At 38.0% G+C, this 21,032-nt stretch overlaps 1 protein-coding gene across 1 annotated transcript in view; it reads right to left on the reverse strand.

Annotated features, from left to right (window-relative positions):
* The window catches only part of dhx38 (DEAH (Asp-Glu-Ala-His) box polypeptide 38), a 39,238-nt gene that overhangs the window by 16,854 nt on the left and 1,352 nt on the right, over positions 1–21,032 (reverse strand). The window contains exons 3-20 of the mRNA XM_055213174.2: positions 19,711–19,922; positions 19,473–19,628; positions 19,090–19,252; positions 18,872–18,990; positions 18,546–18,625; positions 17,628–17,783; positions 17,077–17,238; positions 15,500–15,607; positions 14,253–14,371; positions 14,017–14,154; positions 13,741–13,927; positions 8,565–8,750; positions 8,264–8,404; positions 8,071–8,181; positions 7,364–7,480; positions 7,177–7,284; positions 4,566–4,678; positions 4,112–4,320 (exon numbers count right to left, since the gene is read on the reverse strand). Of these exons, the coding sequence (XP_055069149.1) occupies positions 4,112–4,320; positions 4,566–4,678; positions 7,177–7,284; positions 7,364–7,480; positions 8,071–8,181; positions 8,264–8,404; positions 8,565–8,750; positions 13,741–13,927; positions 14,017–14,154; positions 14,253–14,371; positions 15,500–15,607; positions 17,077–17,238; positions 17,628–17,783; positions 18,546–18,625; positions 18,872–18,990; positions 19,090–19,252; positions 19,473–19,628; positions 19,711–19,922 (2,585 nt within the window). The remainder of the gene's footprint in view (positions 1–4,111; positions 4,321–4,565; positions 4,679–7,176; positions 7,285–7,363; positions 7,481–8,070; positions 8,182–8,263; positions 8,405–8,564; positions 8,751–13,740; positions 13,928–14,016; positions 14,155–14,252; positions 14,372–15,499; positions 15,608–17,076; positions 17,239–17,627; positions 17,784–18,545; positions 18,626–18,871; positions 18,991–19,089; positions 19,253–19,472; positions 19,629–19,710; positions 19,923–21,032) is intronic.

Consider the following 21,032-nt stretch of genomic DNA (forward strand, 5'->3'; position numbering starts at 1 on the left):
TTGAGCAGGTAAACCCGAATCACAAATAATCTGCTGTTAACATGGGACAAGAGCTTCACACAGACAAATCCCTACAAACTCAGAGAGATAATGCCGGAAATGCAATAGAGATTCATCTGACACTTTAACTTTAGTTGCAACAGCTTAAGATCTTTAATATTTTACTGCAGTGCTGTGGTTTAAGTTCCCTTCAAACCAGTTTCCTTTCCATATAAAATACCATCACTACCAAATCACTGTCTTTGCATATTAGGGCTCCACGATAAATCGCATGTGATTGTCACGCGCATCTCGTCAGTAAAGCCGGTTCCTTGATTAGTAATACATTTAGGGATGCACGATATATCGGCCGACATATCGTTATCAGCCGATAACTGCTTATTTTTAATATTATTGGTTATCGGTCTGATAGCAAAATTAGGCCGATAAATGAAAGCCGATAAATGATGGATTATTTTGGTTTGTTGAACCACTTCACTTGCTCATTGCTGGCCATGAGAAGTTTTGATTCGTGCTTTCTGTGACATAGCACGAAGATGACACGTGTTGCAGGCTTAAGAAGAGTATGCTAGTCTAGCGCAAAGACAAGATGTCCGCGGTCTGGGAGTTTTTCATTGTGAAAATAATATGAATTTTTATCGGCCTATATATATATCGGTTATCGGTCCCCAAATATAAAGAGTTATCGTATCGGCCAAAATTTCCATATCGGTGCATCCCTAAATAAATTGCCATCAGCTGCTTTCAGATGGAGCGGCATTTACTACACAGAGCCGTAGTTCACTTACAAGAGGGGAAATACGGCTCTGTGTAATAAATGCCGCTCCATCTGAAAGCAGCTAATGGCAATTTATTACTAATCAAGGAACCGGTACAATCGCATGAGATTAGTCCTGCAGCCCTATTGCATATTGATATTATTTAAACTCTAGTGGGTTAAAAGATTTAGATAATTCTCCAAGCAGGTGAGCAAAAGTAAACAAGATGACAAAAGTCTTGGTTATAGTTCACCCAAAAATAAAAAAATGGTGCCATCATTTACTCACCCTCAAACCTGTATAAATATCTTTGTTTTGCCGAACACAAATGAAGATTTTGAAAAATTCTTGTTACCAAACAGATCTGGGGCACCATTGACTTCCATAATATAATTTTTTCCACTATGGATTAGTTTTTTATGGACAGATGCACAAAAAAATGGTCACTATCTAATGGTATTATATAGCTGAAAAGGGGGCCATGATATTATTTAATGGGGCTTTGGATAGTACGCCTCATTACAGCTCACTTTTGGGGGTTTTCCACAGTGAATTGTACCTAGTACCTGATACTTTTATGGCACTTTTCCATTGTATAGTACCTAACGGTTTGGGTCGGGTCAGCTTATTTTTGGGGGCTTTTCCATTGGGTACAGTACGAAGTACCGGATACTATTTTTAGTACCACCTCGGTTGGGGTTCCAAGCGACCTGAGCTGATACCAAAAAGTGACGCGAAAACACTGTAGATCACTGATTGCTCTGAGAGAATTGTCACTACCAGAGTCATTGCTAAACCTGTCAGAGTCTGTGCTCTACTATAAGTTCCCAAACTCCATTTTAGCGATGAAAAACATCCACAGGTTGAGAATCTTAAACACCATAACAGTTTTTTCGTGCATTTTGTGGCGGCACATTCGCAACACGCACGTTTGCATATATGCTTAAATGCAACTTAAATGAGTCTTGGCGGAGCGTGTCAATTGACTCCACAGGGGTTTGTACAGAAACTGTCATGTGAGACATGGGTAGTGATAAACACGATGTGCAAACATCTATTTGTGGTGGTCAATTTTAATTTTGTGGAATAAATGAATGCATGGGAACATGGCAACGCTCTCACTTGTATGATGTCACAACAGTAGGCAGGGCAAATATAACGACACGCCTATAATCCCTCACACTCCAAAGTGTTACTAAACTCAATGGAAAAGCTAACCAAGGCAAAGTGAGGTGAGCTGACCCGCCCTAAACCGTGGGGTACTATATGCAATTGAAAAGCGCTACTGAATTATTTGCAATGTGAGCCTTTTATATTTACCACAACAGAAAATAATTGTGTTACCGCTAGACTTAGATTTATAGATCCCAACATTTACTAAGCAGCCTTTTCCAGTAATGAACAGTTCCCCTTTGTTAATTCTCTTTATAAACATCTTCATGCAAATCTATTTATTGGTACTTCAGTTGCATCTATTTCATCTGTGATAAACTACACAAATGTGATCTTAGCCTCTGCTGACATTTGTGGTCGACTGGACTGCAAGATTAGTGAAGTGTATGACTTAAAAGCTTTTTTTCACTCCTCCCCTCACTGCAGCTGTCTGTTCTTTTCTAAATTTCAGGCGAGGCGCATCTAAAACAAGCCTAATAATGGGCCGCTCATTATCAGCAACTAGCAGAAGCAGAGCAACCAGGTGAGAGTGATCGTTGGCAACTGGATGGGGCATGTCCAATGACAAAATTGAGAAAAGTTGAATTTTATGGAAATGATCAGTGACTTTTGGGAGCGACTATCAATAAGAGCGAAGCAGTGGATCTGTCTCAGTTACTGGAGTGGACAGCACTCATTTGTTTATGACAACCAGATTTTGAAACGCAACATAAAGACCTCATTGGCTGCGTTTACACTTGGCATTAACATGCGACCTGTATCCGGATGTTGTCCACATACACATTGAAAAGACAAGTGTAAACGCGTCTGTGATCGGAATGTTATCCGATCTGTGTGTCCTGATGCAGAGGTAGTCGAGGACGCATTGTGATCGGATCTCAGTGTAATGTAAACGCAATCCAGCCATCGTATCTGCATTTACAGGTCAACGTCACAAAAAACCCCGCCCACTATCATCTCTCACTGACAGCTGTCAAAAATAAAGGACGTTAGGTCATGGAGCGCAGGTGAGAGACGCATACATTCATATTTGTGGAGCAATGGAAGCTACGCTTAAAAGTATCTAAATAAATCGATATTCAAAAGCATTTTAACACTGCTGGCTGTATTTAAGTTATTCAGGCATATATGTTCCTATTCATAGAGAGATTTAATATTTAATGGCAGAATTCAGGATCGTTATAATGTTTGAGTTTCCATGGTGACATATCAACGTGAATGTTGCGCTTCTTTCTGGTCAATCGGCTGTTTCTGTCTCATTTAACACATTTATTCAGTGTTGGTTTTATGCAAGGTTACTTATATGTGTTGTTTGTAAATTACATTACTTCTTACGCACTATGAACTGGAAATTTAGGAAATTGTTAGCTCTTTTAATTAAATCATATAAAAATTACCAGGAAACATAACTAACAACAGTTTATGGTTAAAATATAAATATACATATAAGTTCAGGCAGAGCCAAAAGCCCGTTATTAAGGCAGAATAAAACAGTGGAGTCGGTCATGTTTCACACGGATTTTGTTGTTGATTTAAAGCATGCGTGTGAAAGTCAAGTTCAGCCGGTAAAGTTAAACAGAACATTCATCCGCAGTGCGGACGCTATAAGGCTTTTAAAGATAAGGCTTTTAAAGCTAAAAAATATAACGCTTAAAATGTGAACATCACGGTTGTTGGGGTTGCTAGTTATTCTCTGCGGTTGGCTTCTCAGTAGCACTGTACAATACGGGATTGCGGTTAGCGCGAAAACCCTAAATCATGTGGCTGAAGACAGCTACCCATTTTGATTGACAGCTATCCACCCAGCGCGCGTCTCCCCGCACGGGATCCGATCACACATCCAGATACAGAAGCCACATTAATGTGACAAATGTAAACGCGCCGTGTCCTGATATAAGGATGATCGGATCTGCGTGAATGGATCACCGAGATGGCATGTTAATGCAAAATGTAAATGCAGCCATAGAAAGAGATGAGCGATACACAGCGACAAAGTTGCTTGTAATGTGTACAGGGCATACGTTTCGAATCCCACCCACTAAACTGCAATGGAAGTGAGTCGAGAAACTGACTGTGTCTTGGCTAAAAGAAGAAAGTCATAAACATCTTGGATGGCTTGGGGGGAGGTAAAATATGGGCTAAATTTCATTTTAGGGTGAGCTACTCCATGTGATTCTCACCAGTGTTGTCCAGCGCTCCCAGGATCCACAGCTGATACATTGAGTTCAGCATGTTGTCTTCAGGTGGAGGATCCATGAAGTGAAAGAGAAGAAGGTCCTGCACTCCTAGCGACTTGAGCAGCAGCACAACGTTGGCCAGGTTAGTCCTCTGGATCTCTGGAATAGTGGTCGTGAGCATCTCGTTCTTATAAGCACTTTGAGTGTACAACCTAAAGAAAACGCACACAATACAGTCAGGGTTTTATTTACGATTTGTAAATGTACCTCACCAGTCATTTCCAAACAACTTCTGAGGTTCTTAAAGTGTCACTGCGCAGCCCTAAGAGAATAGCAGATGTCTGCTGCTTCTCTACTAAATGGATAAACCCTCTAAAAATGCATGTATATACAAATTGTGACTTGCGACAGTGCATTCAAGCTATATGTGCATAAGCTGATGAAGTGCCGATCTTACCTGTAACACTGTCCTGGGCCTGTCCTGCCAGCTCTTCCTGATCGCTGGTTGGCATTGGCCTGACTGATGGGGTACACCTGAAGGGCATCCATGCCAATGCGTGGATTAAACACCTAAACGATCACAGGAAACAAGACTTCTGTTAGTTCTTCGGCCTCCTCCCAAGCTTAGAGGATTAGTCCATTTTGTTAAAAAAGTCCAGATAATTTACTCCAAATGTTGATGTCTTTCTTTGTTCAGTCGAGAAGAAATTATGTTTTTTAAGGAAAATGTTCCAGGATTTTTCTCGTTTTAAAGGACTTTAATGGACCCCAACACTTAAGAGTTTTGATGCAGTTTAAAATTGCAGTTTCAAAGGACTCTAAACGATCCCAAACGAGGTATAAGGGTCTTATCTAGCAAAGCAATTGTCATTTTTGACCTAAAAAAAAGGGCTTTTAAACCACAACTTCTCATCTATCTCTGGTCCTGTGGTGCGCCAGCGCGTCCTCACATAATTCACGTGTTACATATATGAAAACGCACATTTGCAGACCATTTTAAACAATAAAATGTCATTCCTTATACGACAACATCGAAACGGTCCTCTTTCTCCACACCTGTAAACACTGGGGCGTAGTTTCGCATACGTCATCTGTGACCTCTTGACGTGATGACGTATTACATGAGGTCACGCTGAAGCGTCACAGGACCAGAGGAAGACGAGAAGTTGTGATTTAAAAGTACATATTTTCTTGTCAAAAATGACAATCGTTTCGCTAGATAAGACCCTTATGCCTCGTTTGAGATCGTTTAGAGCAGTGATTCTCAACCGGGGGTACGCGTACCCCAGGGGGTACGTGAAGAGTTTCCAGAGGGTACGCGAAAAGATTTACATTTTGCTTTGATCTCATTTACTTTTAATAAAATTGTCTTTCGTTTGTCCAGTCATTGACCTACGATTGATTTTTGTGAGGAAAGCATTGTAAAAGGGACAACTTTGTAATTTTAATCTTATCATTAATATTAGCCGTCAAGAGTAAATGTGCTGCATGATCCAAAACGCAATAGCGATGTCCAACTCAAGAAAGATCTGACTATTTTTAATGAACCTGAATAGTTTCTAAAGACACAAAGTTTATTAACTATAATTAATGTTTAAATAATGTTATAAAATTCATTCCCGCTGCTGTTGCATTTTCAAATTATGCAAAAAAAACTTTTGCATTGTTTTTGGCTAACATATTTTGTCCCGTATGATGTCTTTTGTATTTATAGAGAATGCCTTAACACATTTTGTTTCTCTTTATATTTGAACAGAATAATTTAAGTTATTTGCACACTTTAATTATCAGTAACTTAAATTGAGATTTTAGTAAATTTAGGGCATTTACTAAAAAGGACATGAGAGCTCAATTCCAAATAAGCGCCGGAGTTGAAAATTTGCGTGTGATTTACTACAAAGGCGCAAATAAAATACACAGGCACAATAATGACACAAGCACATTTCTCTAATGACCATTGCAATATATAAGAGCAGCGCAAATTAGTACAGGGTCGCAAATAAGAGACCTCGGCAGGACATCACAATGAAAATGCGGACTGCGGAGTGTGAAATTCCAGCTAAGTAAAAGTACACTATGAACCGGAGAACGAAAGATGAAGGGTAAAATACGTTTTGAAATACCTGATTTTACTTCTCCTCGTGACTTCTCCTCCTCTTTTCTCCAGCAAATTAAACGGCTTGGCAAACTTTTTATTTATTTTAAAGTATGTTCCTCTGGCCAAATGTAATACTCTCCTCGCATTAATGTTAATGTAGGAAAACTTCCACAAATGCATATGCAATAAGGTCGCAAAAATAACACCTTTTCAGAGCTAAATATCTATTGCGTGTCTTTAGTAAGTTCAGTCGTTATTTAACGCCAAAATGATGGTTTGCGCAAGCTGTTAGTAAATCTGGCCCTTAAAGGGGTCATATGACGAATTTTTTTAATTTGTAAAATAAGTCTTTGGCGTTCCCAGAGTCCATATGTGAAGTTTTATCTCAAAACACCCTACAGATCATTAATTATAGCATGTCAAAATTGCCATTTTGTAGGCCTGAGCAAAATGTGCCGTTTTTGGGTGTGTCTTTTAAAATGCAAATGAGCTGATAAAATGCAAACACTGATCGCAATGGTAGTGGTTTGTTGAAATAAACATGCTTCATCAGTCAGTGCTTTTTACTTTAATGTTTACAATTAATTAATTAATTAAAATTACTAATTATTTGTCTTTAAAACACAACTTTGGTTTAGTTTTGATGAAGGGGTACTTGAGCCTTACTGATAGGGCTGTGGGGGTACTTAGGGCTAAAAAGGTTGGGAACCACTGGTTTAGAGTCCTTTGAAACTGCAATTTTAAACTGCATTGAAACTGTTAAGTGTTGGGGTCCATTAAAGTCCATCAAAATGAGAAAAATCCTGGAATGTTTTCCTCAAAAAACACAATTTCTTCTCGACCGAACAAAGAAAGACATCAACACCCCGGATGACATGGTGGCAAGCAAACCATCTGGATCTTTTAAAGAAAATGGACTAATCCTTTAAGAAGTTTGTTCACGCTACAATCGTTGTGTGATAGATGTTACCTTCAGTTTGCAATAACCCGAATCAACCACAAACATGATCCCATCCACCGTCAAAGACGTCTCGGCAATGTTCGTAGCAACTATGCATTTCCTCACTCCATCTGGAGCCTGTTATTAAGAGCAAAGTTAAGTTTTCACATCTAAATATGACTGTAGATGATCTAATGATGTGGCCTATAAACATTACCTTCTGAAAGATCTTGGCCTGCAGGTCCGAGGGCAGCTGGGAATAAATGGGCAGCACTGCCAAAGGAGGAGCGTTATCCAGATCCCCCAATCGCTCCACAATCTGATCTGATGTCACCTATAGCAAGACAGATGATGTCAGAATTGTTATGCAAAGCCTCAAAATAGGGCTGCAGTGCGCAATATATAACAATGTCACAAATGTGCCTATTGCAATAGTTTGACAATGATTTTAATACTTAAAAGGTTATGCAAAGTCAAAGTTTTAGTAAAGTGAATGTCTCACGCGTCTTTAAATGTATTTTATTAAAGTTAAAATAGATTTTGCAAACTTAAAGCATTATTGCATCACATATCACATTATTAAAAAGTTGCAGCATAACACATTTTACTCAATATAATGCAGCCTTAACTCCAAACAACATATTACAAATAAATGACATAAATTATTCAAAGGAAAAAAGAAAATTGTAATTTACTACATGATATCATTCTTCATAATGTAAAGAGCATTCGGTGAAAATACTGAATGCTCTTTACTTTATAATACTTGTAATATTGACTGAGTAAGGTCATGTCAAAGATTGAAAAATCCAAAATCTCCAAATCTCATTATTAGATTACGAGATTTAGCCTGGATTTTACAGACAGGGTCACAGTTAATCGTTAAGATGATGTTTTTTTATTCAGAAGAAAGAACCTCCTCACCTCAATGTCCTCCTGACCAGGCATGAAAATGAGGATGTCACCCGTCATCCCGCTGAGATGAATCTGCAGGGCCTGTTTCACGGCTGCCTCCACGTAGTCCTCCTGAGGAGTCTAAAGCACAACACCACTCATCTTCAGCATACAGCTCGCATAGCAGATTAAAACTTAACTAAAGATGCTTTTAACACCTCACCTTACTGAACAGGACGTCTACTGGGAACGTTCTGCCGGGAATGTGAAAAATAGGAACGTTTCCGAAGAACGACGCAAACTTGTCCGAGTCCATGGTGGCTGACGTGACAATGAGCTTTAAGTCGGAGCGTCTAGACACCACCTGAAAAGCAAAAGAGGATTTATAAATAAATGAGGTAGAAAATGAGGTTAATCAACTAAAGTTGTAACTAATGTATGTGATGGGAATTTGCCTTTCCAAATAAAACGATAATTACAAAAAAAATAAAATCATACAGTATGTATAAAACAGGTGTTCTCACCTCTCGGAGAAGACCGAACAGCACATCCGTGTTAAGGGAACGTTCATGAGCTTCGTCCATGATGACGGCACTGTAATGATCCAGATCTGATTCCCGCAGGGATTCCCTCAGGAGAATACCATCCGTCATGTATTTGATCACCGTCTTTTCTGATGTACAGTCTTCAAAACGGATAGCGTAACCCACCTGGCATACATATTACAACAGTAAGCAGAGGGCTCAACCATGTCCTTTAACAAATCATTGTAATGCAGAGAACTCAATGGGTCTCATTCCCTAATAATTGTGCAAGTTTTTCGTATTTATACGCACACTTGAACTTCTCACGAAAACTTTCTTCCTAATTCACAACACGTGCGTACGCACATGAATTTGTTCTTACTTGTTCTTACGTTAGTGAATTTGGAGTGTTTTACATGAGCGGCCTCGTGCACGAGGTTGGTAATTTGCATAAAACACGCCCGAACCCGCTCCATATAAGGGCTTTCCACAGAAAATTTTAGAGCAGTTTGTCATAGAAGCAAAAGAGCTCGAAAAGAAATCTATAATCATATTTATTATTGGTTCCGTTTTGCTTTGCATTTTTTATTTGAGAGGTTTTGCTGTCGCTGGAGGAAGCCAGTGCTGTCTGTCCACCGGAGTAACATTAAAGAATCATTGGATGCGTTAACAAATATGACATTTAATTAATATAACAGAGATGTGCATCTGTATTTAAAATAAAACAGACAGGAGATCAAGTGATTGACGTTTAGACTTCTCCTTACATTTACATGACGTTTACATTATGCATTAAGCAGACGCTTTCAAATAGAGATTTAAAAAGTGAGGAAGATTTGTCATTACGTGCATCTTCTTTATATGTGTAGAAAAAAATAGATAGGCTATAATAATGTATAATATATATAATAATAATAATAATATAGATCATGTAATATAATATAGAATACAGAAAACTTTATAATATAAAATATAATCATGTAAATTTTATACATCAAGATTATCATACACATTATAATTATAGCCTAGTATTTGATTATTGCGTACAAGTGGTTTTAGGTTTTCTTGAATTTTTGCGTACATTTAGATGAAATTTTGAACATCCGTACGCACATCTCACGCACAAATTTGTGCGTACGCATGCTTGGTGAATGAGACCCAATGGCTTATTGCCTATTTTCTTTTATAACATATAGGGGTAGTTTCCTGGACAGGGATTATCTTAAGGCAGGACTAGACCTTAGTTTAATTAGAAAATATAACTAGTTTTAACAAACATGCCTTTCTAAAAACATTACTTGTGTGCTTTTTGAGGCAAAAGAAAGGGTACTGATGTATTTTAAGATCTGTCTGTGCAAATTATTTTCAATTGAGACAGCTCAAACTTGTGTTTTAGTCTAGGACTAGCCTTAAGCCTTGTTTGTGAAACCAGGGGATAATGTTAAATATTATAAGAATAAATCACAAATAACAAGCCTTTTAATATCCGGACAGCCCTGTCCTAGTCCCAGAATAAAATGCATGTTTGAGCTGCCTTAACTTAAAAACACCTTGTACTGACATATATTATCATATATCAATGCCATAGCTTTGTCTCAAGATGCACACCAGTAATGTTTTTTATAAAATTTGTTTGTAAAAACAATTTAAATGTCCTAATATAACTAAGGACTAGTCCTGGATTAATCAAAACCCCTAAGTGTACTTTAAAGGCAGGGTAGGCAGGAATTATCTAAAAAAACTTTTTAACAAATTTGTTTAAACTGTCTTTATATACAAATGCATAATTAAAATGTAAGTACTCTGAAAAAGAGAGTATAAAACTCGAGTGTCTGTAGACCTCTCACGACTGTGTTAAACACAGTTAATTATTTCCATTCAGGACGAAACAAATGATTAGCTTGCGCGAATATCACTCTCTCTCGTGACCATGGCACCACCCGTTATGGGATCTGCCCAGACATGCGCACACCCGATTGATTTGAACGTGCACGAGGCACTCTAGGAAGAGCTAAAATATGGCAGAGAAATTCAGAACTCACAGAAAGTGCATTCAGAAGTCACAGTACCTGCATATCCAGTCAGCGAAGGCAAACAAGGCAAAAAAAAGGAATAAACGAAGCAATCAAACGAGAGTAAATATCACGTGGCTTTTCCTCGAGTCGATGATGCGGTAGCGGTATTGTCTGCGGAGTGTAGTCCTCATCAGAGTCAACAATGCTTTCATCACGGAAACTCTTCCATGCAAAACACTGGCTTAATAGTGAGTACTAAAAGCCATCCTATCTGTTTATATTCATAGTGATAAAGTTAGGTGTATTATTACATGTGATTGTGACTTGGAGTGAATGGAAAATGAGTTGTGTTTAAAACAGTGGTGAGAGGTCTACAGACACTCGACTTTTATACTCACTTTTTCAAAGTACTAACATTTTACTTATGTATTGATATATAAAGACAGTTTAAACAAATTTGCAAAAAAGTTTTTTTAGATAATTCCTGCCTATCCTGCCTTTAAATAAAAGGGTCTGTAAATGAAATATGTATGTAAATATTGTAAATTAGACTGCAATTCTATAGCTTGTCAACATTTTCTACAGTAATTAGGGTTGTGCCGATAGACGATATCATCGTCCATCGTGATGGTTGACTGACATCACGATGGAGAGACACCATCGTGATGCCACGCCCCCTCCCCACTCCGCTGCGAGTCGACATACACTTACTCTCTTCTATATAGACTATAGTTAACCTAATATCTTTGCGTGAATTGCTCTATAAATTAAATAGAAAATATAACTAATGCATATATGCTATTTTAAATACTGTAGTCTATGCCTGAGACGTGACGTGTGTTAGTCTGTGAAAATATCCTGTCAGGCATTTGATCTTGACTAGGGATGGGCACGGATATTCGAATATTCGAATGGCAATAATAATTCGAATTTAAAAAATGCTATTCGAATGTTTGTTTGTTTTTAATGTGCCACCAAAGGGTAACAACTTATTTGATGCTTTTTCACTTCATCTATACTGTCTTTTACACACTTAAATGTAAAATATACATGAACATTCATTTGTATGTATTTCTGATTGTTTGGCAATGCAGACGAATTTAAGTTTTTCCTTTTATCTCCGGGTTTGTCCCGTATTTGGCCACTGGCTCAGTGAGGGCTCACGTGTTATTAAACGTGCTTCTCCGCCGCCCGAATCAACACATCATGAGAGATTTGTAAGCTTTCTGTTATAAAGTCTACTTTATTTTGTTAATAAGGAGACAGACACGGAGAACGAAATGAAACGGAGAACATTTATTATATGCGGTGCTCTTTTGAAAATGAACCGGATAACTGCACATGGCAGTTTAAAGCAAAGCATGATTGTATCTAGTCAGAAGAACGGGCTTTCACCGAAGCAGGTAGGATAAATACGGTTTTCTTTATTCACAAATACATGTCAAACTAAACTGAGAAGATATTTAAATGGCGACTGAGCAGTCGGTTATGTAGATGTGTTTTTTCATTTGCTCCGGGCTCTTGGTGTTTTGAGTCTGTTTAAATCATGATAGCCTACTTTGTCAAGTCCTCAAACTTTAAACTTCGCAAGTCCTCAAACTTCGCTTAGATTTGGGGTTAGTGTATAATATTTGGTATAATATAATGTATGTAAGATCAAACAGTAATGAATTAATACTAACGACCGACTTGAAACTAAGGATTTGACTAGACTTCGCTCCGCATTAAGTTTTAACGCATTTTTTTTCGGTAGGATATTTTTTAAGAAGAATTTAAAATATATATAAATAAAATATATTTTTTACAATGTTTTCAACTTAAAAATACATACATATATATATATACATACAGAATATAAGTTTAGCTTGTTGTGGATATTTCCTAATTAAGCCTTCTGTGAAATTATGACAAAATGAAAAATACAAAACACGCATGTCTTAATTAACATAATTTAAATAAACGAATATTCGTTCTTTAAGAGCTTAAATATTCGAAAAATTAAATATTAAAAGTAATAGTAAATTACTGGTAATAGTAAGTTACTGGAAAATGCCCATCCCTAATCTTGACATTGCTAGAATCTTGTCTTTTTACATGTTGTACATTTATCTTAAAATAATTAATTTTGTACAAGAAAACAGCCCATATTAATCATTTATTAGTAGCCTATTGTAGTGTCTCGGGAGATCGTGCTCATACATTGAGGCTATACTGCACTGAAGCGGCAGATTAGGATATAAACCCAGAATTCAGCGAACGTCAAGAACAAGAAAACGGGAACAACACTCCGACCGAAACGCGGGATTTACATACACAGACCATGTTTAAATTTCGATGTGTCTGGCCCTGTTCACTTTGTCTAGTTTTAATAAGCTGCGGATTGAAGTGCTGGCTGCTCCCCGCGGTGCTGAAGACCCGCTCTCTGACGGAGTACTTGTGGCACATATGCACAGATATTTACGTGCAAAATTTGGAAAGCGCGGAGGAGTCGTTGGGTTAGTAAAATAATGAAATTATAGCTTTTAAATAGAAAAAAATATTTATGTAAAGAGATTAAAAAGTGCTTAAAAGTGCACAACTCTTCTTCAGTGGATTAAAGCTACTTTTTCCCCTTATGTGCAACCTATAGTAGTTGGGATAGAAAAATAACAAAATTATAGATTTTAAGTACAGAATAGTATTTATGTAAAATATATATTAAAATAAAAAGTGCACAACTTTTCTTAAGTGGAAGTAATAAAGTAAAATAACGAATAATAATTATATAATAACGAAAAATTAAAATTACCCCCCCCCCCCCACCTAACGATATCATCGTCCATCGCGATGGTTTACGTAACCATCGTCAACTGCCAATTTATGGGGACATCGCCCAACCCTAACAGTAATACACAATATAAATGTTGATGAAAGCGCTTTAAACATGCTTTATGCAATCAGAACTTAGCACACTCCAGCTATAATTTTTTAAGCATAAGAAATTAGAGAGAAAGGGAATTTAATTTTGGGTCAAGCTTAAAATATCTTGGTCAGTCATTTACAGGCCGAAAAGTGGATTTACATGCTAGTCTCTCAAAATCCACCAGGTGGCAGCATTAGCATACTAGCTCCAATGTGTGCAGTAAATGAACTGCTATGCGCTTGAGATGTCAGCTACCAACCTCCTCTCCCAGGTTACAGTTCATTTCCTCGCTGACTCTTTTGGCCACGCTCATGGCTGCCACTCTGCGTGGTTGTGTGCAGCCCACCATGCCGTAACCCGTGTAACCGTCTTCGTGAAGATACTGTGTCAACTGAGTCGTCTTACCGCTGCCGGTTTCTCCCACCACAATCACGATGTTGTTATCCCTGCATAGCAGATAGAAGACACAAAGTTACATTAGCATACTGAGTTACCCAACACGTGAATGAGATTGTGTGTCGACACCGAACAGAACCTGATGATGTTCAGCAGCTCCTGACGAACGGCAAATATGGGCAGATATTGTCTCTGCTCCAATAGTGTTTTCTTCTTGGCGAAATCACTGCTGGCTTCACTCTTCTCCTTCATGTGATCGGCAAACTTCTGCTCCGTTCTGAAATTATTCAAATGTATTGTGAGCAAACCAGTTGGCAGATAATGTTATTCAAAGCGACTTGTAGTTGCATCAAAGATAGTGTAAACATTATGTACCTGTAATCCACAGTTCCATCTTCTCCTACAGCGTTCCCCTCGCCTCCGTCCTCTTTTTTCTTGATGCCCATGATGTCGCCCAGTTTGGTGCCAGCCAGCTCCCAGTGTTTATGCTGAGCCTGTCATATACAACAGTTACATTTACATGCAGAGCAGAGTCTACAAATGTACAATACTGGTGAAAAAACTCACTTTTTTGTTTTTCCCCATTATAGTTTAATAGTAAACTCATCAAAACTATGGAGTAACACAAATGCAACTAGGGGTGTAACGATTCGTCGTGCAAATGCGCGTTTTCTCAATGAATGAATTTGAATGAATTACGGTGAAATCCCGGCATATCCAAACGCCAGAGGGCGCTCCCGTGCAGAAACTACCTTTGTGCCACACAAGAAGTAGCATTACAAACGCCATTCCAGGAAATGTCTACACATGAATATTTATACGCTGTTCTTCAAATTGGTTCAGGTATTTTCATGATAATAAAGAATATTTTGAATGATTTTGTTTAACGAGTGTTGCTTTTTTAAATGCACGTTATAAACGACTCCGACTCATAATGATTTTAGATTGATAAGGACTTCCTACTGACCAAATGCCGTAATACAGGCACAAGCTGTGCATAAAACAAAGAATCGCAGCCTTGCGATTCAGAATCGATTTCAGACAGGCATTTTTAATGAGGACCGCGATTGAATCGTGATTGAATCGTTACATCCCTAAATGCAACTGTAGGAATTATGTTGTGACAAAAAGCATCCAAAATTAATCAAAAACATCTGAAATGTAGTCACCCATTGCCTGGAATTTGCTAAATCTTACTTGTGGGATTTTATAAAAAACAACTCAAGGTTTCACCCTATTCTTCAATATTTAGTGTAATGTCATCTATTTCAAACAATTTTTTCAATAAAATTTAAAGTTAGGTTTTTTTTGTCTACAAAGGTCATTTTAAACATTTAAACCAGTGTTGCCAACTTGGCAATTTCATTGGAACATTGATCAACTTTTCAGACCCCTTCAGCAGGGTTTTTTTGACAAAAAATCTAGCGAAGTCACTGATATGCTAACTACATAATCTAGGTAAATTTAGCAACTTTCCAGGCTTTATTTACTATCCATTGCAAATAGTAGGCAACACTGATTCAAACATACACTTTCAGATAAAAGATTTTAAGATCATGGGAAACATTTCATTCAAGTGTTTTCAAACTTTTGACCGATATCGTATAAAACATAATGCATACCTTTTTTCTCTCTTTCTGCTCTCTGTGGCGTCGGACCAGCTGACTGCCCTTGCGGGAGATGATGGCCATGTCTGAGGTCGGATCTTTTACTGGAATGACCGGTTCAGGCTTGAGTCACAGAACCAAACACAAAATCATCAATTAAAGAAAAGATGCACAAAGAATGTTTTATATAAAATTGATTTAAAAACAAGTATTTTTATAAAATGTGACCCTGGATCACAAAACCACTGACATCACACGGGTATATTTGTAGCAATAGCTGACAATCATTGTGAAAATGATAGATTTGTCTTTTATGCAAAAAATCGTTAGGATATTAAGTAGAGATGTTTTGTAAATTTCCATATATTAAAAATGTATTTATCAATAGTAATGTGTGTTGCAAAGGACTTTATTTGGACAAATTTAAAAGCGATCTTCTCAATAATTTAATTTTTTTTGCACCCAAATAGTCAAATATTGTCCTCTCTCAAACCATACAGTAATGGAAAGCTTATTTATTTAAAGGGAGTTAAACATTTGATTTTTACAGTTTTGGAATCCATTCTGATCTCCAGGTCTTGCGGAACCCATTTGAGCATAGCTAGGCACAATCCATTGAATCTGATTAGACCATTACCATCGCGCTAAAGAAATAACCAAAGAGTTTCAATATTTTTCCTATTTAAACCTTGACTCTTCTGTAGTTAAATCATGTATTAAGACAGACAGAAAATTGAAAGTTTTATTTTAATTTTCTAGGCAGATTTGGTTATGAACTATACTCTCATTCTGGCGTAATAATCAAGGACGTTGCTGCCGTAACATGGCTGCAGGAGGCGCAATGATATTACGCGGTGCCCGAAAATAGTCGCCTGCTATTGAAAGTTACAAAGGGCACTACTTTCGGTGTTGTGTAATATCATTGCACCCCCTGAACCCATGTTACGCCAGCAAAGTCCTTCATTATTATGCCAGAATGAGAGTATAGCTGCTAGCCATATCTGCCTAGAATATCGTAACTTTACAATTTCCGCCTGTCTTAGTACACGATGTAACTACAGAAGAGTCAAGTTTTAAATAGGAAAAAAATATCAAAACTCTTTGGTTATTTTTGAGCGCGATGCTAATGGTCTAATCAGATTCAATGGATTATACCAAGCTATGCTAAAAGTGGTAGCGCCAGACCCGGAGATCAGCTGAATGGATTCCAAAACGGTAAAAATCAAATGTTTAACTCTAGGGGAGCTGGAAAATTAGCACATTTTCAAAAAAGAGTGTCCCATTAAAATTCAGATGATGTATAAATCTCAATTTTAAAAAAACCCATATGACTGCTTTTTGTGGTCTAGGGTCACAAAACCAATTTATTTCCTGTTTATAGCTATTTTAAAATGTCATGTATCAGGGTTTTGTTTGTGATTTTAAATATCCTTTTCATTGTTATTTTCATGTGCCTTTTGGTCTCCTTGATTTTTCTTCTCTTTAGTATGATTTAAATATGTTATATGTTGCCTTGCCATGCCAAGTTTGACAATGATGCTTCTAATCATAAGGAGATTCATGCTTAAAGAGACCAGCATGATGAACTTTACCTGCTTAGTGAAGACAATCCTCCCATCCAGGAAGGGTGGCACAAGGTTATGGACGAGCAGGTGGACTTTGGCAGCATTGTCCTCTTCAAAATCTTCGTCCACCTCCAAACGCTGCACCACTCCACTGGTAAGCATGCGGTTGGTCTCCCAGCGTTCATTATCCTGCAGAAAGACGCAGGCACGTAACGACAAAAACAACATGTTAGAGATCAGGTTAGCACAGCTTTTATCTTGAAACCTAATAAATGTGTACAGAGAAATGGCACAGGTCAAAAACTTCATCAGACAATATATTGTATTGCATTTTCTTTCACCAAACCCATTTGTATACATTCAGGACATTTGAAATATACTGCACAAGTGGTGTGAAGTTATTCCTTAGCACTTTTGTGTCCTTTATTGACACAACTTATATATATATATATATATATATATATATATATATATATATATATATATAGAAAGCCAACATGAGTTTGAATGACACAAGGGCTAGTTAATAATAATAAAATGATTCCTTTAATGTTAAGAAATGTGGATTCTGGAATTACCTCATTGATCTGTCGTTTCTGTGCCGAGATACGTTTCTGGGTCTGCTTTTGTAAGATCTGCTCTCTTTTCTTCACATACTCCTCTGAGCTGGACGTCAGGGGGTTGTGAAACTCATCATAACCCTCATCCATCATATACCAGTCACGATCAGCTTGCTATTTGGACAAGACACAATATCACAGTTTGTATTCACCAAAGCACCACCTTAATGTTGAAAATATGCATGTTGGTACCCACACACCCACATAGCATGTGATGTTTTTTTTTCAGGTAAAGTTGTTTTAAAAGTAAAGCCTTGAAAAGTTATTACATTAATATTTTAATATCCAATGAATGCAGATTATAACCAGGAGTCAGGGCATGCATAAATATAGCTAATAGGATCCATTTTAGGTTAGCTTTTGACCTTTTATGTTTTTAATGTAACATTAAAGGCCACCTGTTATGCCCATTTTACAATATATAATGTATAATATAAGCCTCAGGTGTGCACAAAATGTGTCTGTGAAGTTCCAGCTCAGATCATTTATTATATCATGCACTGTTTTCGTGTCTGTACTTTTAAATGCAAATGAGCTACAGTTCCTCACTTCCTAACCCAAAGAGACATCGAGTGCTTTCAGACCTGATTCCTCTGGATACAGTCTGAGACAATAGCATCTCAATATTGAGATATGGCGGACAGCGTACAACTCGCTGGGGGCGGAAACTATGGTAATGCAGGACTGTCAGTCAGTGGCCGTGGGTGGGGCTTTATCAGTGTGACATCAGATTATCAAGAGAATCAAATCACCATGTCTAAATGAGACTGATTTGTTTGCCAACACACATTTGTCCAAACACCTTGTAAAAGTGGATTTTGCCTAAAATGTGCCCTTTAAAGTCAACTGAAATAATTGTATAATTTATGTACTCACCCTCTGATCCTCCTCCCACTGTTCTTTCTCATCCTCATCATTAAATGTGATGCCATTGTCGCCATCCTCTCTTTTATCTCCTAAACAACAATAGTCCATATTAATGAAACACAATAACAACAGTACATAAAGCAAACAATGTTCAATAAAAATCCTGCCTTAAAACATTCCTTCAGTCAAAATGTCTAAATATATATATATATATATATATATATATATATATATATATAAGTGGCCTAATAATTTCAAAATTCTGACATGAATTGCATATACAGAGTTAAAAAGTAACCATAATACTAGTTATTATAACATTCACCGGCCCTAACCTTTCCCTCGAGACAGGCGAGGAGTGGAGCCCAGATGTTTTCTGTCATTAGCCCACTCGTTGTATTTGTATGAAGGAGTTGGTAAAGGAGTATCCGCTGGATATTGACCTCTAACAGACCTAAACAACAAAAGCAACAAAGTTGACCACTGATGGCTGATGCACAAAAAAAAACATTCAAGCAAACTTTATTTAGTGAGATGGTGATGCGATTCATACTTGTCCTTCCTCTCGCTGTCTCGGACCGAGCGATGGCTGCGCTCCGAGCGCTCGCTCTCTCGATGGGACGGGGAGGGAGACGGACTCTCCCAATGGGAGTGGCGAGAGCTGTTATAACCACTATCATCTTCATCCCAGCTGGAGCGCGATGGAGTGGCCAATTCTTTGTGTGTACATTAAACACATATAATGTCATTTAACCATGTAAGACATTTGTCGATCCTAGATCAGGGCATTGAGATTAAGTCTATATTTTTTTTTATTGGACACTGTAACGAAAACTATAACAATATTAGCATCCACATTAACAGTATAGTCCCTCAGTAGTGCTTAAATGAATCATAATATTTAAAGGCTGTATTACTGAGCATAGTGTCACTGACCTTTGTGTCTGTTACGTGGCGATTCAGGCTCATCTCTACGCCCGCCGCGGCTGAGACGCTCCGAGCCAAATTCCCTCTGTGATCGCTCACTCCTCACGCTGCCATCACCACGCTCGGAGCGACTGCTGCCGGACCCTCGACTGCTTTCACGTTCGTCTGAACAAACCCCATACAGGAAAACTAAGATCACAGCATGGAATTCTGGGTAAACACTGAGATTTCACAGCACATCACTTACCTCGGTCTCTTCTTTTTTCTCTCTCTCGGTCACGGGAGCGATCTTGATCTCTGTCTCTTGTCCTGTCTCTGTCCCTGCTCTTGTCTTCTTTGGAAGATGCATAAACACCATGTTCCCGTCTGTCTTTCTCTCTCTGTTGATGTCTCTGTTTGAACTCCTCACTAACCCCTCCCGGGTTTGAGGGCGTTTCGGAACCAGTCACACGGTACTTCCTGCAGAGACAAATTGTACACAGTATACCTTTTTAATATGATTAGTTTTGGTATAAATTTATTTTTGTTCCTGTTTACAGACTGTTTCATTGGACGCAATTGAAAACATGCACCGCTTAATTTGCACTATCCAGCACCGGGACTGCCAGTGCAGAGAGAGAGAAATTATTGACAGCACAATTGAGATTCAATTCAACAAACCACCATCATTGTGATCAGTGTTTGCGTTTCATCAGAACATTTGCATTTTAAAGGTCACACCCAAAAACGGCACATTTTTGCCCGCACCTACAAAGTGGCTACAATAAATTATCTGTGGGGTATGTGAGCTAAAACTTCACATACACACTCTGGGGATGCCAAATCTCATAAGACCCCTTTAATATTTTCTTAAAGTGGACATTTCACAAGACTTTTTTTTCTTTGGTTTCCCCAGAGTTAGAGGTCTTCTCGGGTCTAAAGAATTGTACCCGACCCGAAATGACCCGAATCACTTTACACCCGAACCCGATGTGCATAAATATATTTTTTTAAAAGAAAGACCCAACCCGAGACAAACCTGAGAAAAGACAAAAAGAAACCCCGCTGGTCTCGCAACCAATTTGGCGAGCTGCTCCATTTGTTTTACTTTGTTATCTGACAATGACACAAAGGTAACCGCTGAAATGTACATTTAAAATTGACTGACATGTCTGTACACACACTGTCGCAAGTGCTCTTGGCAAACAAAGGACAGGTTTGAAAAGGACACTGACGCACACACGCGAAACATTTAGTGTAATTTACCTGAGACCCGATGGCACTAATATTCTACCCGACCCGTGTCCAAGGCACAAGTGAAACTTTTAGACCCGAACCGGATCGGGTCTCTGGTCGGACCTCAGGTTTTCGGATCTAGGTGGATCCGTGAAGACCGCTACCCAGTTTTAGCTCAAAATACCCCATAGATAATTTAATAGCAGGTTCAAATTGCCACTTTGTAGGTGTGTGCAAAAATGTGCCGTATTGGGGTGTGTCCTTTAAAATGCAAATGAGCTGATGAAATGCAAACACTGATCACCATAATAGTGGTTTGTTGGAATTGAAACTCAATTGTGATGTCAATTTTTT

The sequence above is a fragment of the Misgurnus anguillicaudatus genome, chromosome 21 (genome assembly GCF_027580225.2).
Source record: "Misgurnus anguillicaudatus chromosome 21, ASM2758022v2, whole genome shotgun sequence".
NCBI lineage: Eukaryota > Metazoa > Chordata > Actinopteri > Cypriniformes > Cobitidae > Misgurnus > Misgurnus anguillicaudatus.